General features: G+C 52.7%; 3 protein-coding genes across 3 annotated transcripts; all 3 read left to right on the top strand.

The window, feature by feature from the left end:
- Positions 1-250: 250 nt before the first annotated feature.
- On the top strand, positions 251-1,794 carry PV07_07345 (uncharacterized protein). Its single transcript, XM_016394417.1, has 4 exons — positions 251-452; positions 505-554; positions 606-1,276; positions 1,326-1,794. The coding sequence occupies exons 1-4, from the start codon at positions 362-364 to the stop codon at positions 1,720-1,722; spliced, it is 1,209 nt and encodes a 402-aa protein (XP_016247836.1). The 5' UTR covers positions 251-361; the 3' UTR covers positions 1,723-1,794.
- A 62-nt stretch (positions 1,795-1,856) lies between these two features.
- On the top strand, positions 1,857-3,961 carry PV07_07344 (uncharacterized protein). The gene is made up of 2 exons (XM_016394416.1): positions 1,857-2,028; positions 2,091-3,961. Exons 1-2 carry the CDS (start codon positions 1,924-1,926, stop codon positions 3,570-3,572), a joined length of 1,587 nt encoding a protein of 528 aa, XP_016247835.1. The 5' UTR covers positions 1,857-1,923; the 3' UTR covers positions 3,573-3,961.
- A 4,324-nt stretch (positions 3,962-8,285) lies between these two features.
- PV07_07343 (phosphate:H+ symporter) lies at positions 8,286-10,317 on the top strand. The gene is made up of 2 exons (XM_016394415.1): positions 8,286-8,922; positions 8,979-10,317. Exons 1-2 carry the CDS (start codon positions 8,387-8,389, stop codon positions 10,171-10,173), a joined length of 1,731 nt encoding a protein of 576 aa, XP_016247834.1. The 5' UTR covers positions 8,286-8,386; the 3' UTR covers positions 10,174-10,317.
- Positions 10,318-13,927: the final 3,610 nt, after the last annotated feature.

Raw genomic sequence — 13,927 nt, 5'->3', positions numbered from 1 at the left:
CAGTCGCTACTGTTGATTTTGGCTGTTCTCGATTCGGGAACATTAGTGATAACGTCGGTAAATTCAATGAATTTGTATCTAGGTCCGCAGGAATATCGAAAGAAGCTCAGACCTGTTGCGAAAATGGAAGTCCACAGGTCAAGATATTAAAGCGGCAGCGGCAGTCTGCCCAATTAGGCTCCACCCCAAGTTTCCAACAAGGCCAGGTAAATATCAATTCGCAAAGCCCGCTCCCCAACTTTTTCGAGTTGACTGCGCGACTTGGACCACACCCTCTCGTTTTGATATTGTTCCTTTCTCTCTCTATTCTTGGTTCCCTGACTCTTCATAGCCATCCGAAGCATGATATCTCCTATCCAATATGGACGGAGACGTCGCCGTGGAGCCTGAGGTCGACTCGTTCAGTCTTGTTCTGCCGCTCCCTTACAGAGTCGCAATTATTATTGTTCTTGGTATGCCGGCCGGATAGGCTCCTTTTAGTACATGATCTAATGCGGCTCCTAGGCATTTGGGCATGGGGTCTCAATTTACACTATTTACATCTCATCAAGATTGTACGTTCGTTGCTCGGAATATGCTCATCGACCCCCAGCTGATCAGCGCAGGATGTGCCAGCACTCATTCGGTATCCTCCTCGACAAGCGCAACACCATCACTACTCGACATATCGCTTGGCCTCTTTCCTTACCGTTCCATTGATTACTTCCCTGCTTCTCTTCTGGGCAGTTACCCGAGGCGACCAGCGCGCAGCCCTACGATGGCAGATCCTCCCGCAATCCTACCTCTTGCTTCTCGCCGTATGCTTTCTCCTCCCACTCAAGCGCATGTCACGGTCTGGTCGCCTACATTTTCTGAAATCCTTAAAACGAGTCAGCTTGGGAGGACTGGCAGAAGTCCAGGATGGAAAGTTTGGGGATATCCTACTGGCTGATGTTCTGACGAGTTACGCAAAAGTCCTGGGAGATTTATTCGTTTCGACATGCATGCTTCTTGATGCAAAGACCACCAGTACGGCGAAGCCGAATCGCGGATGTGGGGGTGTATACTTGGTGCCTCTGATCATCAGCATCCCGAGCATGATTCGATTGAGGCAGTGTCTGATTGAGTATCTTCGGGTTCGGAGGAATCGATCGACTTCTTCGGGTTGGGGTGGCCAACACCTGGCCAATGCTTTGAAATATGCGAGCGCATTTCCAGTCATCATCTTGAGTGCTTTACAACGAGGTTATGACCCTACCAAATTCTATCTGAGCGAGGCAGGGCTGTTCAGACTATGGTGAGGACAACCGAATGCTTGCACGCTGCAGTTCTCTAACGGTTCGCAGGATGTTTTTCGTTTTTGTCAACTCATTCTATTCTTTTTACTGGGATGTGGCTAAAGATTGGGACCTTTCTCTGTTCTCCTCCCCCCGCCAGAGGAACAACCCAGAATATCCTTGGGGTTTGCGCCGTCACCGGTACTTCCATTCAAAAGAGGTGTATTATAGTGCGATTGTTATAGATTTTTTACTGCGGTGTACCTGGAGTTTCAAGCTTTCGCCGCACTTGGATCACTTTAACGACCTGGAGGGTGGGATCTTTCTCATGGAGCTGTTGGAAGTGTTGAGGAGATGGATGTGGATCTTCTTCAGGGTTGAGACGGAGTGGGTGAGAAACAACCGAGGCCCTGCAACAGACGATTTACTCCTTGGAGAGTTCGCAGGGAAGATAGACGAAGATTGACAGGAGCATTCCTCCGTATGAATTGCATTGCAGTGTTACCTGGCTGTAGCTGGTGATATCAAAAAGATTGGCGCATCTCCACCTTTGGGATATGCAGGTACACCGAACCCCGACCCGCACATGCTCTTCCGCACCCCGAAATGTTCACCGCATTGAACTTCTCCCCTTCTTCACCTTACCCACGTACCAACAGCAGCCGCTATGACCAGCAAGCATCCAGAGTCCCCAGAGGACTTTGAATTCATCCAGACACCTCCTGCACCTCCCGAGCAACCTCCTTCAGACTGCGGTGTCCGCTTGACTTCTGTATGTTGTGTAGCTCAATGGAAGCTCTGTATGTTCTCCTGACTTATGGCTGCCTCCTTTAGTACCCCTCAATCAAGAATGGCCCTCTCCCTGCCGACGCTGCAGGAGGTGACTCTTTCAACAACCTGCTGCTCATTGGCCTCCTCATCGCTGTGCCATGGTACATTGCCCGCCAACTGCATGGCGGCATCTACACCACCCTCTTCATAGCCGTCTTTACCAGCATTCCCATCCTCATGCTCTTCTGGTCCGTCGCCTCGACCATCTCTCCTCGGCTGAATGAGAAGGCTACATACCCCGGTCGCTCGGTCGAACACTACCTCGACTTCCACAGTGAGGAAGACAGAGCAAAATACCATGGAAAAAACAAAATCCCTATGGAAACATTCCACGAGATGTACTTTGACCAAAAGGTCTCGTTCAAGGGCGACTGCCTCGAAGCAATGGAATACCGCCACGACTGGGCAAGTTTCCGTTTCACACTCTCGTTGTTCCGATTCTTTTTCACCGGTATGATTCCCGAAGTTATCATGCACACCCGCTCCCAGGATGAAGAACAAGTCCGCGATCACTACGACCGTGGTGATGACTTCTACGCATGGTTCCTTGGCCCACGGATGATCTACACTTCGGGAATCATCTCGGACATCAACCGCGAGGAATCTTTGGAGGAACTCCAAGATAACAAACTCGCTGTAGTGTGTGAGAAGATCGGACTCCAGGAGGGCGAGACGCTGCTTGATATCGGCTGTGGCTGGGGCACCCTGGCGAAATATGCTAGCGTTAATTATGGCGCACACGCAACGGGCATCACACTCGGTCGTAATCAGACAAAATGGGGCAACGACGGTCTGCGGAAGTTGAACATCCCAGATTCCCAGTCTCGAATCCTCTGCATGGATTACCGTGATATTCCCCACTCCCCTCCCAACAGATCAAGCGAGAAATACAAAAAAATCACCTGTCTCGAAATGGCAGAGCACGTGGGCGTTCGACACTTCTCGAGCTTCCTCCGCCAGGTCAACGATCTTTTGGACGACGATGGTGTTTTCTTCTTGCAAATTGCCGGGTTGAGGAAGTACTGGCAATACGAAGACCTCATCTGGGGGCTTTTTATGAACAAGTACATCTTTCCCGGCGCTGACGCATCGACTCCGTTGGGATTCGTGATTGATAAACTCGAAGGTGCTGGCTTTGAAGTCAAATCTGTGGACACAATCGGCGTGCACTACAGTGCAACGCTCTGGAGGTGGTATCGGAACTGGCTCGGCAACGCTGAAAAGGTCAAGGCGAAATACGGTGTGAGATGGTACAGAATCTGGGAATTTTTCTTGGCCTACAGTACCATTGTCGCCCGGCAAGGTTCCGCGACTTGTTTCCAAATTGTCTTGGTCAAGAACATCAATTCGACACATCGCATTGAGGGTGTGAAGCAACAGTTTGGACTTCAAGGAGCGCTGCAGGCCGGGAAAGAACACCTCAAAGCCGGCAGTAGTGTCAAGAAGGTGAACGGGGAAGCAATGAATGGGCATGCATTGCGCTGAGCTGGCAAAGCGGAGGGTCAAGCAGATGATGGTGAATGTTGGCGCTGAGCGATGCCGCATTGCGACCCAACGTATCTTCGTTAGGCCGAAGAAGTGAGTCTTTTGAAGTGGCGAGCCCTGGACGACGACGTGGGAAAGTCCTCTGGAAGTAGTGACAGATATGAAATGCAGGCTTTCTGACTTCTATGCCAGAATCGAAGGTTACGGGCTGGAGGCCAAAGTTGCAAGGGTTGAAGGAGCCACGTGGCGTGATGAATAGATTTAGACGTTACCGAACGATCTGCTCAGGTCGAGATTGATCTGTGCATGCAGAGCAGAGCAGAGTTAATATGGTTGTACATAGCTGCTCGTAGCTATATCATACAGGCTTTTTCCCGTCCCAAGACACCCAATCTATGGCTCACTGTCTGATATTTTGGCAACACTTTCCCAAAACCGGGACACCGGACCATTGGGTAAAATAGAACGGGAAGAACTCGATCCAGGAACAAACGTCCTCGCGGCTATTGCGAGCAGAGAGGATCTCATGGGACAGAGAGCACTCTTGACGTGTTGGCTCGGGCGGTCCGGCCTCTGCTAAGCTTGGTGGACGAGCAGGGCACGTCCCTCTGGGTATTAGTGGTACTCTTGACAGCCCAGAGTTCAACAACACCAGATCGAGACGTTATCGTCCTTGCCACTATTCCGTTCCGCTGCCGGTACCTTCCCCAGTCCGCTGCAGCTGAGGCTTGTTATCTGTCGTGTTTGATGCTCGCATACTCTTGTGTCGGGGGCGAGGTCATCGGTAGGACAGAGGGACGGTGTCACGGCGCAGCGCAAGGGAGACGCATGGCCCTCCACTTTACAGACCTTTTGAGTGGTGATAAGGTGACGGATCTAAAGGAAAGGGTGTCAGTCTTCTCTGTCCTCCCTCCAAGACGCATCCCCGGCCACCGCCACAGGCAGTAGAGGGGGAAGCATGACCGGTGCTGGGAATCCTTGGTATTGTCTTGTCTACCCATCCTGCTCTTCAACTCCGTCGCCAGCCTTCTGTTTCTCTTAGGGTTTTTATCCGTCAGTCTTGCCTAGTGAGAAGCTCAATGCACCTTGATTGGCACTGTTACTCTACTCGCCTTAGCGAACAGTCCGAGGTCACAGGATGTGCAAGCTGGCCGAGTCGTAGAAGATTTGCAGGAATGTTTGTCTCGGAACAGTTTGGAAAATAGGCAAAAAAAAATGCAGGACTGGTTGGTTTTGACGAAGTGAGTTGGCGACGTGGTTGTATGTTGACGCTGAAACCGAGCACAGATGGCAGATGTTCAGCAGTGCGTGTCTGTTTCTGCCAAAGACTTTTGAAGGACAGCACAGGAAAAGCGCAGTAGACCTTTCTTCGCGCGATCAAGGCAGAGCTTTGGGGAGGTTTGTCCTGTAACTCGGCACCACGCCTCTTCAAGCATATGGCACTTCGTAGTAAGCCTCGTTGCCCGTGCATCCTTGCATGTCAACGTTTGGATGGATCTTCAGCCTGTTAGGCAGCCTCGAGTCAACCTCGCATGCATGTAGAACGACATTGTGTTCCACCTTGGATGGTCGAGCCTCGCTGTGCAAGCCCTAGGACTTGTACTCTAGGAGGCTACGCTATGGCTCATCGCATCGTCAGGGGGGATAGAGCGATTCGAGTGATCAACAGGACATACCCAGAGATACCTGAGTCATAGGATGCACGGCCTCAGGGTGGTGAAGCTCGTTCGGTTTCCAGTCAGTCGTGGTAATGGCTATGCGTCTCTGCTAGAGCTCAGGGATGGAGAGCGAGGTACGGCGATCTGCCTTGCCGCGGTCCCCAGCAGCTTGCCGTTCTCACACGACCGTTTGCGCCCGGGACAAGATTCCACACTCTCGAATATTGCGCCTCCACGACAACGGCCCCGTCGCCCAGTCTGCTGACTTCGGATAGAAGCATCACTTGTGGAAAAAGAAAATTCAGACTACTAAGGACGGAAGGGATCCCTTGTGACCAAAAGGTGAAATGAGTCGAGGCCGAGACCCATCGGTCTCTGTTCTAATTCAGGAAAGGCCGTGGAATGTTCTCTCCTGCTTCTCATGCAGACGCTAGCAGGGGGTGAAAACGGCAGCAGGATGCGACTAGGACAAGGGTCATGGGCTAGGGGGCGAGAGCATCGTTCAGACCATAGCGAGGTTACCATCGCGTGGAGTTCCATGCATATGAATGTCTCACACGAGATAGTGTTGGTTTATCTCTCTTTACAGCGCTTGCAGAATTACTCGGATGGCTTCACACGAGGGGCGTGCTTGGCCACGGTGACCGAGTTGAGAGATATTGTACTGAGCCAGTCAAGCCTAAAATGCAACTCCAAAGGGAAGTGTCAGGCGAAGGATCTGTACCGAGTACGCAATAGTCGTACAGGCCACACGTAGCATACTTGTACAAATTGACGAGCGCCACTTGGAGCTGACACAGGGTAATATCGCTCCCATCCCACCTCGGGACGGCTCTGAGGTATCCCCAGAGATGATCGAATTGCTTCATTCAGCCCTGGAGCTGACGGCGTTGTCGAAGGAGCTGACACTTTAAGCATGATATCGACAGCCCAGAAGCCAGATCGAGATATGGTGGAGGGGAGACTTTTCCTTGTGCAAATCTTTTCATCTTGTGTGGAGATCCCCTGGGTTGTTGTCTCCGTGTTTGGATCTGTCGTATTCATCACTATCTCCGTGCTGGCGCGAAATCGCTGATCGAAAGGAAGAGTGTCATCATATGATAATAGTATGACTTCTTGTTAGATCTCGATAATCTCAGCATGGTGCTTAGTTGCCGACTCGGACTCTGTTTAGGAACAAGGTGACAAATGAGCAGCGTGTTGTTCACCGAAACTGGAAGGTGAGCAATACAATGCGTAGTCCGATACGCTGGATGCTTGTATGGAGATCTTTTTTCCTTTCTTTTTCTTCGCTTCGACCCCTTAGTTTGAGTTTGCTCGTGGAGGAGTCAGACACAACTACTCGCATTGCCGTGACGACTCTGGGTGCAGCCCGTATATCGCCTCTGGCGTTCTTGGCTGCATGGGAATTTCAGAGTGGCAGCGTTGGGTGATGAAGTGGAATGCGGGCGATGCCCGTGTCAGGAAGAAGGGCGCAAACAACTCGGAGGCTTCATTGTCACTCAAGCCTCGCCGTGTCGAGATCAATAACGACGGAGCCTTGGCGGGCAGTTGGGAGGAGGTTGTGTGTTCACCAATCAACAAGAAACGTGGTCGATTCAAGCACCGTGACTAGCTGGCACGTGTGGCTTGGCAGCCGCTGAGACCGCTTCGGAGGGCCTTTTTCAGGGAAGCTCCCCGCCCCGCCCATCCTGCCCATCCTGCCCATCCCACTCCCACTCTCACTCCCACTCCATTCTCAACCCTTTGGACCTTGCAGATGAAATTTTCTGAAGACTGCGCCTAGACTATCACCGCCACCCACGCCGGCTTGCCAGATGTCCCCTGGTGAGGCCGAGCCTCCGCCTCCTCGCTAGCTCCAGACCCTTTGCAGGCTCGTTTCCTCCAGCCACTCGCCGTGCACCATGACATTCCCCTCCCCTGGTGTTGCCTGCATATGGGCCACGCTAAAATCCCTGCAAGCTCTCGAACCAGCCATTATCCCGGCCCTGCAGTTTGGCTGTGCTAAGCTGAAACGGTAAGGCGGAAATAACAACGTGCCTGGTAGAGCGACGCGACAAAGGACGCACCAAGGCACAATATCATGGTCTGATCGAGCGTTGCCAATGAGAATGCCCATGGCCCCGTTGGTATAGTCTGCCTCTCTCAATGGTTCTGGACGGGTCTTGATCGGGTACACATCTCTTCGACCAAGCACGAGCGGGGAGTCGCCAGAATGCATCGTCTGAAGTTTGTCAAGGGAGATTGCTGGTCGCTCAACTCACCACCAGTTCCTAGGTCCGTTGGATCTCGATAGAAGACGTCGAAATCACAGCCAAGCTTTCATGATATCAAACTCTGGCAACACCGCGTGCACGTTCCAAGCGCGCAGCCTGTGGTTTGTTCTTTCAGTGTAGGGTTGGGGCCCTTTCCGAGGGAGACTATTCCACCGGTTTACTTGGCGCCCAGAAGAGACTTTCAAGGCTTCTCGAACAAAGCGGCTATCCGAAGCGAGACAAATAGTGATGCCTCTGATATCCAATGGATCGACGCGGACCTCAGAGACACTGGAAGACGGTAGGAGGGTGCACCTCACGAAAAGCTAGGGCAGCCCGATTCTGGCCCACAGATCTTATTGGCGGCGAAGCCAATGGTAGCGGAGAAAGCCAGGGTGCACACTTGTGACCACCCGCTCTGCCTCGCATATCCCTCCCTTGTTGCTTCTGCTGATCCCGGGGTCCTCGACAGATTCATCTCGATGCGCCTACTCACTGACAATCCTATTTCTTTCTGCTCATGGTGTGTCCTAGTGGCCTTCATCTATTGGCTCCCACGACGCCCTCTTGGTCGCTGTCAAAGGGGGACTGTCCAAGTGGGGAATGTGTCATCGTATAGTTTTGACGCTTGCAGTTCGCCTTGTCGGCCCACTGGCACTCCACCCTGTCGAACTTTTCAGATTCAGTTCGCCTGCGGCCTTGCTGTGCCCAGAGCCTTGGTATGGACGCGATGTGACCTATCTTTCGAAGGGTATATGTAGCACAGCTCCTGCCGGCTTGGACCTGAGCCCTCGGTTCTTGTCTTGTCTCGAGCAAGCCTTCCTCCACTGCTTGTCTAGTCTTGACTTCCTCCTAGACTCTTGGAAGACAGTCGACTATCTATTGAAAGACCTTAGCCGCCATGGCGACGAAGACAGCTGGCGGAAACGCCGCCTTTCACAATTTCCACAACGACTTTGCACATATCCAGGACCCCAACGAGCGGCGACGACTTGCCCTCGCCGAGATCGATAAGGCTCCCTTTGGCTGGTACCATGTCCGCGCCATTGTGGTTGCCGGTATTGGTTTCTTCACCGATGCCTACGATATCTTCGCCATCAACTTGGTCACGGCCATGTTGGGTGTCGTCTACTGGCAGGACGCCCCCAATCCAAAGAATGCAGGAAAGATCCCAACCAACTCGGATACCGCCATCAAGGTTGCAACCTCTGGTGGCACTGTCATCGGTCAAGTCGGCTTTGGTTGGCTCGCCGATATCGTTGGCCGCAAGCGGATGTATGGTCTCGAGCTGATCCTGATCATCTTCGCAACTCTTGCTCAGGCGCTTTCCTCTGACTCTCCTGCCATCTCCATTGTTGGTATCATTATCTTCTGGCGAGTCATGATGGGCATCGGTATCGGAGGTGATTATCCTCTCTCCTCCATCATCACTTCTGAGTGAGTTTACCTGCTTGGCCTTGTATATTTTGAGGGCCAAAGCTGATTATTCCCAGGTTCGCCACCACCAAATGGAGAGGTGCCATGATGGGTGCCGTCTTTGCTATGCAAGGTATCGGCCAATTCACCGCTGCCATCATTGCTTTGATTGTCGTCACCGGCTTCCATCAGTCTCTCAAGACTGCCGCCACCGTCGACCTCTGCGATGGGGTTTGCCAGCTTGCGGTTGACAAGATGTGGCGTGTGATCATTGGATTCGGTGCAGTTCCAGGCTGCATTGCGTTGTACTTCCGTCTCACCATCCCTGAAACTCCTCGTTATACTTTCGATGTTGCCCGTGACTCGGAGAAAGCCGTCGAAGACGTCAAAGCCTACCAATCCGGACAACACGAGGGCAAGCCTGATGAAGTCAGCCGCGCCGCTGTCTTGCAAGACTCCCGCCAGCGCCTCGAAACTCCCAAGGCCAGCTGGCACGACTTTTGGCGACACTACAGCCAGTGGAGGCATGGCAAGGTCCTTCTCGGAACTGCGGGTTCATGGTTCTTCCTTGATGTCGCTTTCTACGGCCTGGGCCTCAACAACTCGATTATCCTCCAAGCAATTGGCTATGCCAAGGGTGACAACGTCTACGAGATTTTCTACAACACCGCTGTGGGCAATCTTATCATTGTCTGCGCAGGTGCCATTCCGGGTTACTGGGTGACGGTTGCAACAGTAGACACCATCGGTCGCAAGACCATTCAGCTGATGGGCTTCATCATCCTCACTATCATCTTTATCGTCATCGGTTTCGCATACGATCACCTTCACGAAGGCGGTCTTCTGGCTCTCTACGTCCTCGCCCAGTTCTTCTTCAACTTCGGACCCAACGCCACCACCTTTATTGTTCCTGGTGAATGCTTCCCAACCCGCTACCGATCTACCTCGCACGGTATCTCGGCTGCCTCGGGCAAAGTTGGGGCCATTGTCGCCCAGACTGTCTTTGGCCCTCTCCGGACCAAGGGACATCCTACAAAGTCCAACCCGTCGCCTTGGCTTGACCATGTCATGGAAATCTTCGCCCTCTTCATGCTTTGCGGCTGCTTCACCACTCTCCTCATCCCCGAGACCAAGCGCAAGACGCTCGAAGAGCTCGCTGGTGAAGTGCCAGGCACCAAGAACTACGACCCTGAAAGCGCTGGCCATCGCAAGGATTCATATGTTGCCCAGCCCGCCGCCGAGGGTGTTATTGAGGGTGACAAGGCCGCTTGAACGAGTTTCTTTTCTAGAAGGTTTCTCCCGTCGTTGTCTCGATACACACACAAAACTTCCGTTTCTAGTGGCAGCCACCATGAATGAGTAGTGGGGTCTGTGTAGATTAATACAATAGTATGAACTTGATCTATACTTTCGGCTACTTCTTTCGACGCTTCCATCCTTTTTCTCTGAGCACTCGACGTCCTACCTAGAATGGATGTTTACTGACGTTCATTTAGGATGTGGCACACACGCGAGAGAAGACCCAACCTGCAGCTATGATATTTCGTGCAGGTTTTGTCGATCATCTCCCCCCATCCCGCTGATTTTGCAGGGATCATGGGGCAAATAGCACGTTGGTGATTGCCGACGGGATGATTAGTAGCTTCAATGTCCGATTGCAAAACTGGTCTGTCTCTTCTGGTTGGATCCGACGAGCCTCCATCAAGGAAAAAGAAAAAAAAAAAAAGAAGCCTCGGATATCATGTCCGCCAAACCCGTGCGCTCGGCAAAGCTTGCGAAAAGCTTGCGAGAAAGCTTACTACGCAATCGTACATGGGATACCCTGACTAGGCACGGATATGCGGCCAGCTCTGCGACGGTCCACGGAAGTGTCGGATAGGAAATGTATGCAGACGCGCAGACGGGTACTGTAGATTCCCAGATCGCCCCTCTTTCTTCCTGGCAAAAGCAAGCAAAGCACGCAACCACGCGCGTTCCTGGGGGGCTAGGAGGTGGAGAATTTGGACGAGGGCGGTGCGCGGGAGAGGAACCGAGTGGCAGATCGAAGATCTCGGAGGGTGCGAAGGAAGAAAGTCCTGGGGAGGTGGGAATGATGAGTCAAGCATCGGATCGTCGGGAGTCTCGAGCCTCTTCTTGGGGGGGCCATGTGGGAGATGGGAGAGATTCGTGGTGTTGCTCACCCCTCTCGAGAGACCGAGCAAGTCGATGAAGAGAGGCAGAATCAGTGTGGACGTGGGTGGTATAGGGTCCCTAGACGTTTCTCAGACAACACTCCCGCCAAAGTCACAACACGTCCAGTACCAGACCAAGCAGAACGTCACCAATCGAATGGCCTGAGTCGGCTGGAATCGAGAGCTCTAGAGGAGTTGACGGAGTTGTTATGTTCCCTGGAGTTGGCCACTGTGAGGCGTGCTGGACACTGCTAGCAGGAGGGATTCATGTCCAAATATAATGCATCTGTTGTCCGAACCAGCCGACATCTCACCCTCTCTCTTTCTCTCTTGCTGTAGGCTTCATTTCCAGGCAGGACGGAATTGGCTTGGGTCACTTAAGGATGGTGGTCTGAGATAGAACTTTGGGAGCGGCCCCTTTAGCTGCGGGCAAGATCACTTGTTTCACTCATGTGAAAATGGTACCGCGTTGATGCCTTTTCGCCACGTACCTCCGTGTGACAAGGCTTGTCGTGAAGCAGGGTTTGGAGATTGAGTGGCTGATGTCTGACCACGAGAGCGAACTGTCAACGCGAACGGGCTCCTTCCGGCGCCGCAGTTGGCACTTGGTGCTTCCAATCTTCCTGCGTTGGCCATTCTGTTTTTCTTCACCAATGTGATGCGTATCGTGTTATTCATCAGAAGTTGATGTCGCTGCAGGATGCAAGAAGCTCTATGGGCTGCATCGAGCGTACAGTCGCGGCACTTTTGTCGTGGAAGAGGCGGCCCCAGAAATGGCCCGGCGGGTTGCCTTGCAGCACAAGGCGAACTTCGGTTGGCACGCTCAGCCTCATAAAGGCGTATGAGCCCGACATTATGAGCCAACCTCCGTACCATGTCCCCTCACCGCCTTTACGGTGCGATTGAGCGTTCTTGGTGCGTTTGGCAGGCTGACTGACTGATTGATTGACGGCAGACATTTGCGCCCGAATCTTTGTGGGATGAGCTCGGTGCGCCGCAATGTATGACTTTTACTACACCAGACTCCTGAACGACCCAACCAAATTTGAGCCTCGGGCGGGCAACAGATGGGTCGAGGTGCGGGAGCTTAATGTGAGTAACTGCTTCAAGGTTTCCATCGGCACATCAATTGACTTTGTGACAGCCTGGCGGCGAGCTGGTGTTGTTTGATCGCGAGATTGCCGAGTTTGAGATCCCAGATCTGATCCGAGGCGATGCTTCTTCTCCACCCGACACGACGCTGGACGACAGTCTCTCCCGAGGTCGTCTTCGACTCCAGCTTCTGGTCGGGAGTCCGGAGCAACACAAAAGCGATGCACAGATCCTGGCCCTGCCAATAGCTCGAGACACCTTCGAGACCATCAGAACCACTTGGAACATGCCCACAGAGCTGCTGCGCATGATGCTGAGCACCCTCCCTATAGCCACCGAATTCAGATCCAGGAATTCTGCAGGACAAGCGATAACGGGCCTGATGGTCCGGAGTGCGCGATCGAGGGACTGGAATTTCTGCCTTGGACTCGTCTACAACGAGGAAACAAAAGTCATCGCGGGGATCGTCAACGGCATGCAAGCTGATGAGACCGCCTTGATGCTCCGATGCCTGAGAGAGTCCACAGCCTATCTGCAGGATCCGATGCTGCTGCCAGTCTTCCTGCTGGAGCTCAAAGTCCACTATTTCGCTGTGCTGCTCGAAAAAAGGGCGCAGGGTATCGAGGACATTGAATATAGAACGGGCATGAGACATGGCTTTTCTAAAAATCCGAACTGCAACGCAGCAAGGGATAGAGAAAGAGAGAAGCTCCTGAAAGAGCTCAACTTCGACGAGATCACCCAGAAGGTAATGTTTGATTGTCAACGTCCACACAGGCTGACAGAAACCCGCAGCTCACAGGCGTCACTGGAACTTTGTCCTTTTGCGACATGACATTTGCCTCCAGCCTTAGAGCTTTGGACATCGTCTGCGCAATCCGTAAGCACCTCAACAGCCATCCGAAAGGGTGTCTGGGGGTCGTTGGCTTCAACATACAGGACAGCCTCGACACGAGGATTCTATATCTGCGAGAATTGATAGTTGGTGCGCAAGTTCATGGAGAGGTGCTGTCAGCTCGGACTCGGGCTCAAGTTCAGACAGTATGAGACTTCAATATCTCCCGTGGTTGTCGGCTTGCTGACTACCTGCATAGGTCTACAGCATGATCGGTCAGAAGGACAATAAGCTCAACATCGAGACAGCAGCGACTTCCCAGAGGATCGCGGAAATAGGTCTATTTCACAGCAACGCCATGAAGGATATGGCCGAAGACTCGAGGAATGTTGCCATACTCACCCGCAAGGACAGCACCGACATGCGCATCATTGCAGTGGTCACGCTTCTGTTTCTTCCAGGCACTTTTGTAAGTCATTGTCCCTTTCAACTTCTTACCGTCTACCCATCCTTTACGCCGTAGCCAGCGTAGCAAGATATTGAGTCTGTGTTCGACCCAACCACTGACTACTCGACTGCAAGATGGCAACCCTCTTCAGCTCTGGCTTCTTCAACTTTCTCCCTGGGCAGTCCGATCAAGTCGTCTCGAAGTGGATAGGGCTTTACTTCGCCTTGACCGGAGGGTGCACCTTTGTGGTCTTTCTCGCCTGGTATCTGTCGTCCAAGAAACAGAACAAGGAGATGCTGACCGTGATGAACGGAGACAAGCGTCCCTCAATGCCGGCAAATGTTCCAATAGAACCCGAGCATGGAGTCGCCACGATGATCTCTACACCACCAGCTGTTCCACCATTGTGGCTGGAGCGCTCCAGATCTGCTGGCGACATTGACCCATTCATCTCCTTTGGGAGCTCGCCGGACACATTCA

Source organism: Cladophialophora immunda (genome assembly GCF_000835495.1).
Source record: "Cladophialophora immunda strain CBS 83496 unplaced genomic scaffold supercont1.4, whole genome shotgun sequence".
Classification (NCBI taxonomy): domain Eukaryota; kingdom Fungi; phylum Ascomycota; class Eurotiomycetes; order Chaetothyriales; family Herpotrichiellaceae; genus Cladophialophora; species Cladophialophora immunda.
This window is presented reverse-complemented; position numbering and strand designations above follow the sequence as displayed.

Bases quoted from the DNA above. Each gene is read 5' to 3' on its own strand.
- PV07_07345 (XM_016394417.1), top strand. From the start codon at position 362: ATGGACGGAGACGTCGCCGTGGAGCCTGAGGTCGACTCGTTCAGTCTT. The intron at 453-504 runs GTATGCCGGCCG...TGCGGCTCCTAG, and splicing joins CGCAATTATTATTGTTCTTG to GCATTTGGGCATGGGGTCTC. The intron at 1,277-1,325 runs GTGAGGACAACC...AACGGTTCGCAG, and splicing joins GCAGGGCTGTTCAGACTATG to GATGTTTTTCGTTTTTGTCA.
- PV07_07344 (XM_016394416.1), top strand. From the start codon at position 1,924: ATGACCAGCAAGCATCCAGAGTCCCCAGAGGACTTTGAATTCATCCAG. The intron at 2,029-2,090 runs GTATGTTGTGTA...TGCCTCCTTTAG, and splicing joins GCGGTGTCCGCTTGACTTCT to TACCCCTCAATCAAGAATGG.
- PV07_07343 (XM_016394415.1), top strand. From the start codon at position 8,387: ATGGCGACGAAGACAGCTGGCGGAAACGCCGCCTTTCACAATTTCCAC. The intron at 8,923-8,978 runs GTGAGTTTACCT...GATTATTCCCAG, and splicing joins TCCTCCATCATCACTTCTGA to GTTCGCCACCACCAAATGGA.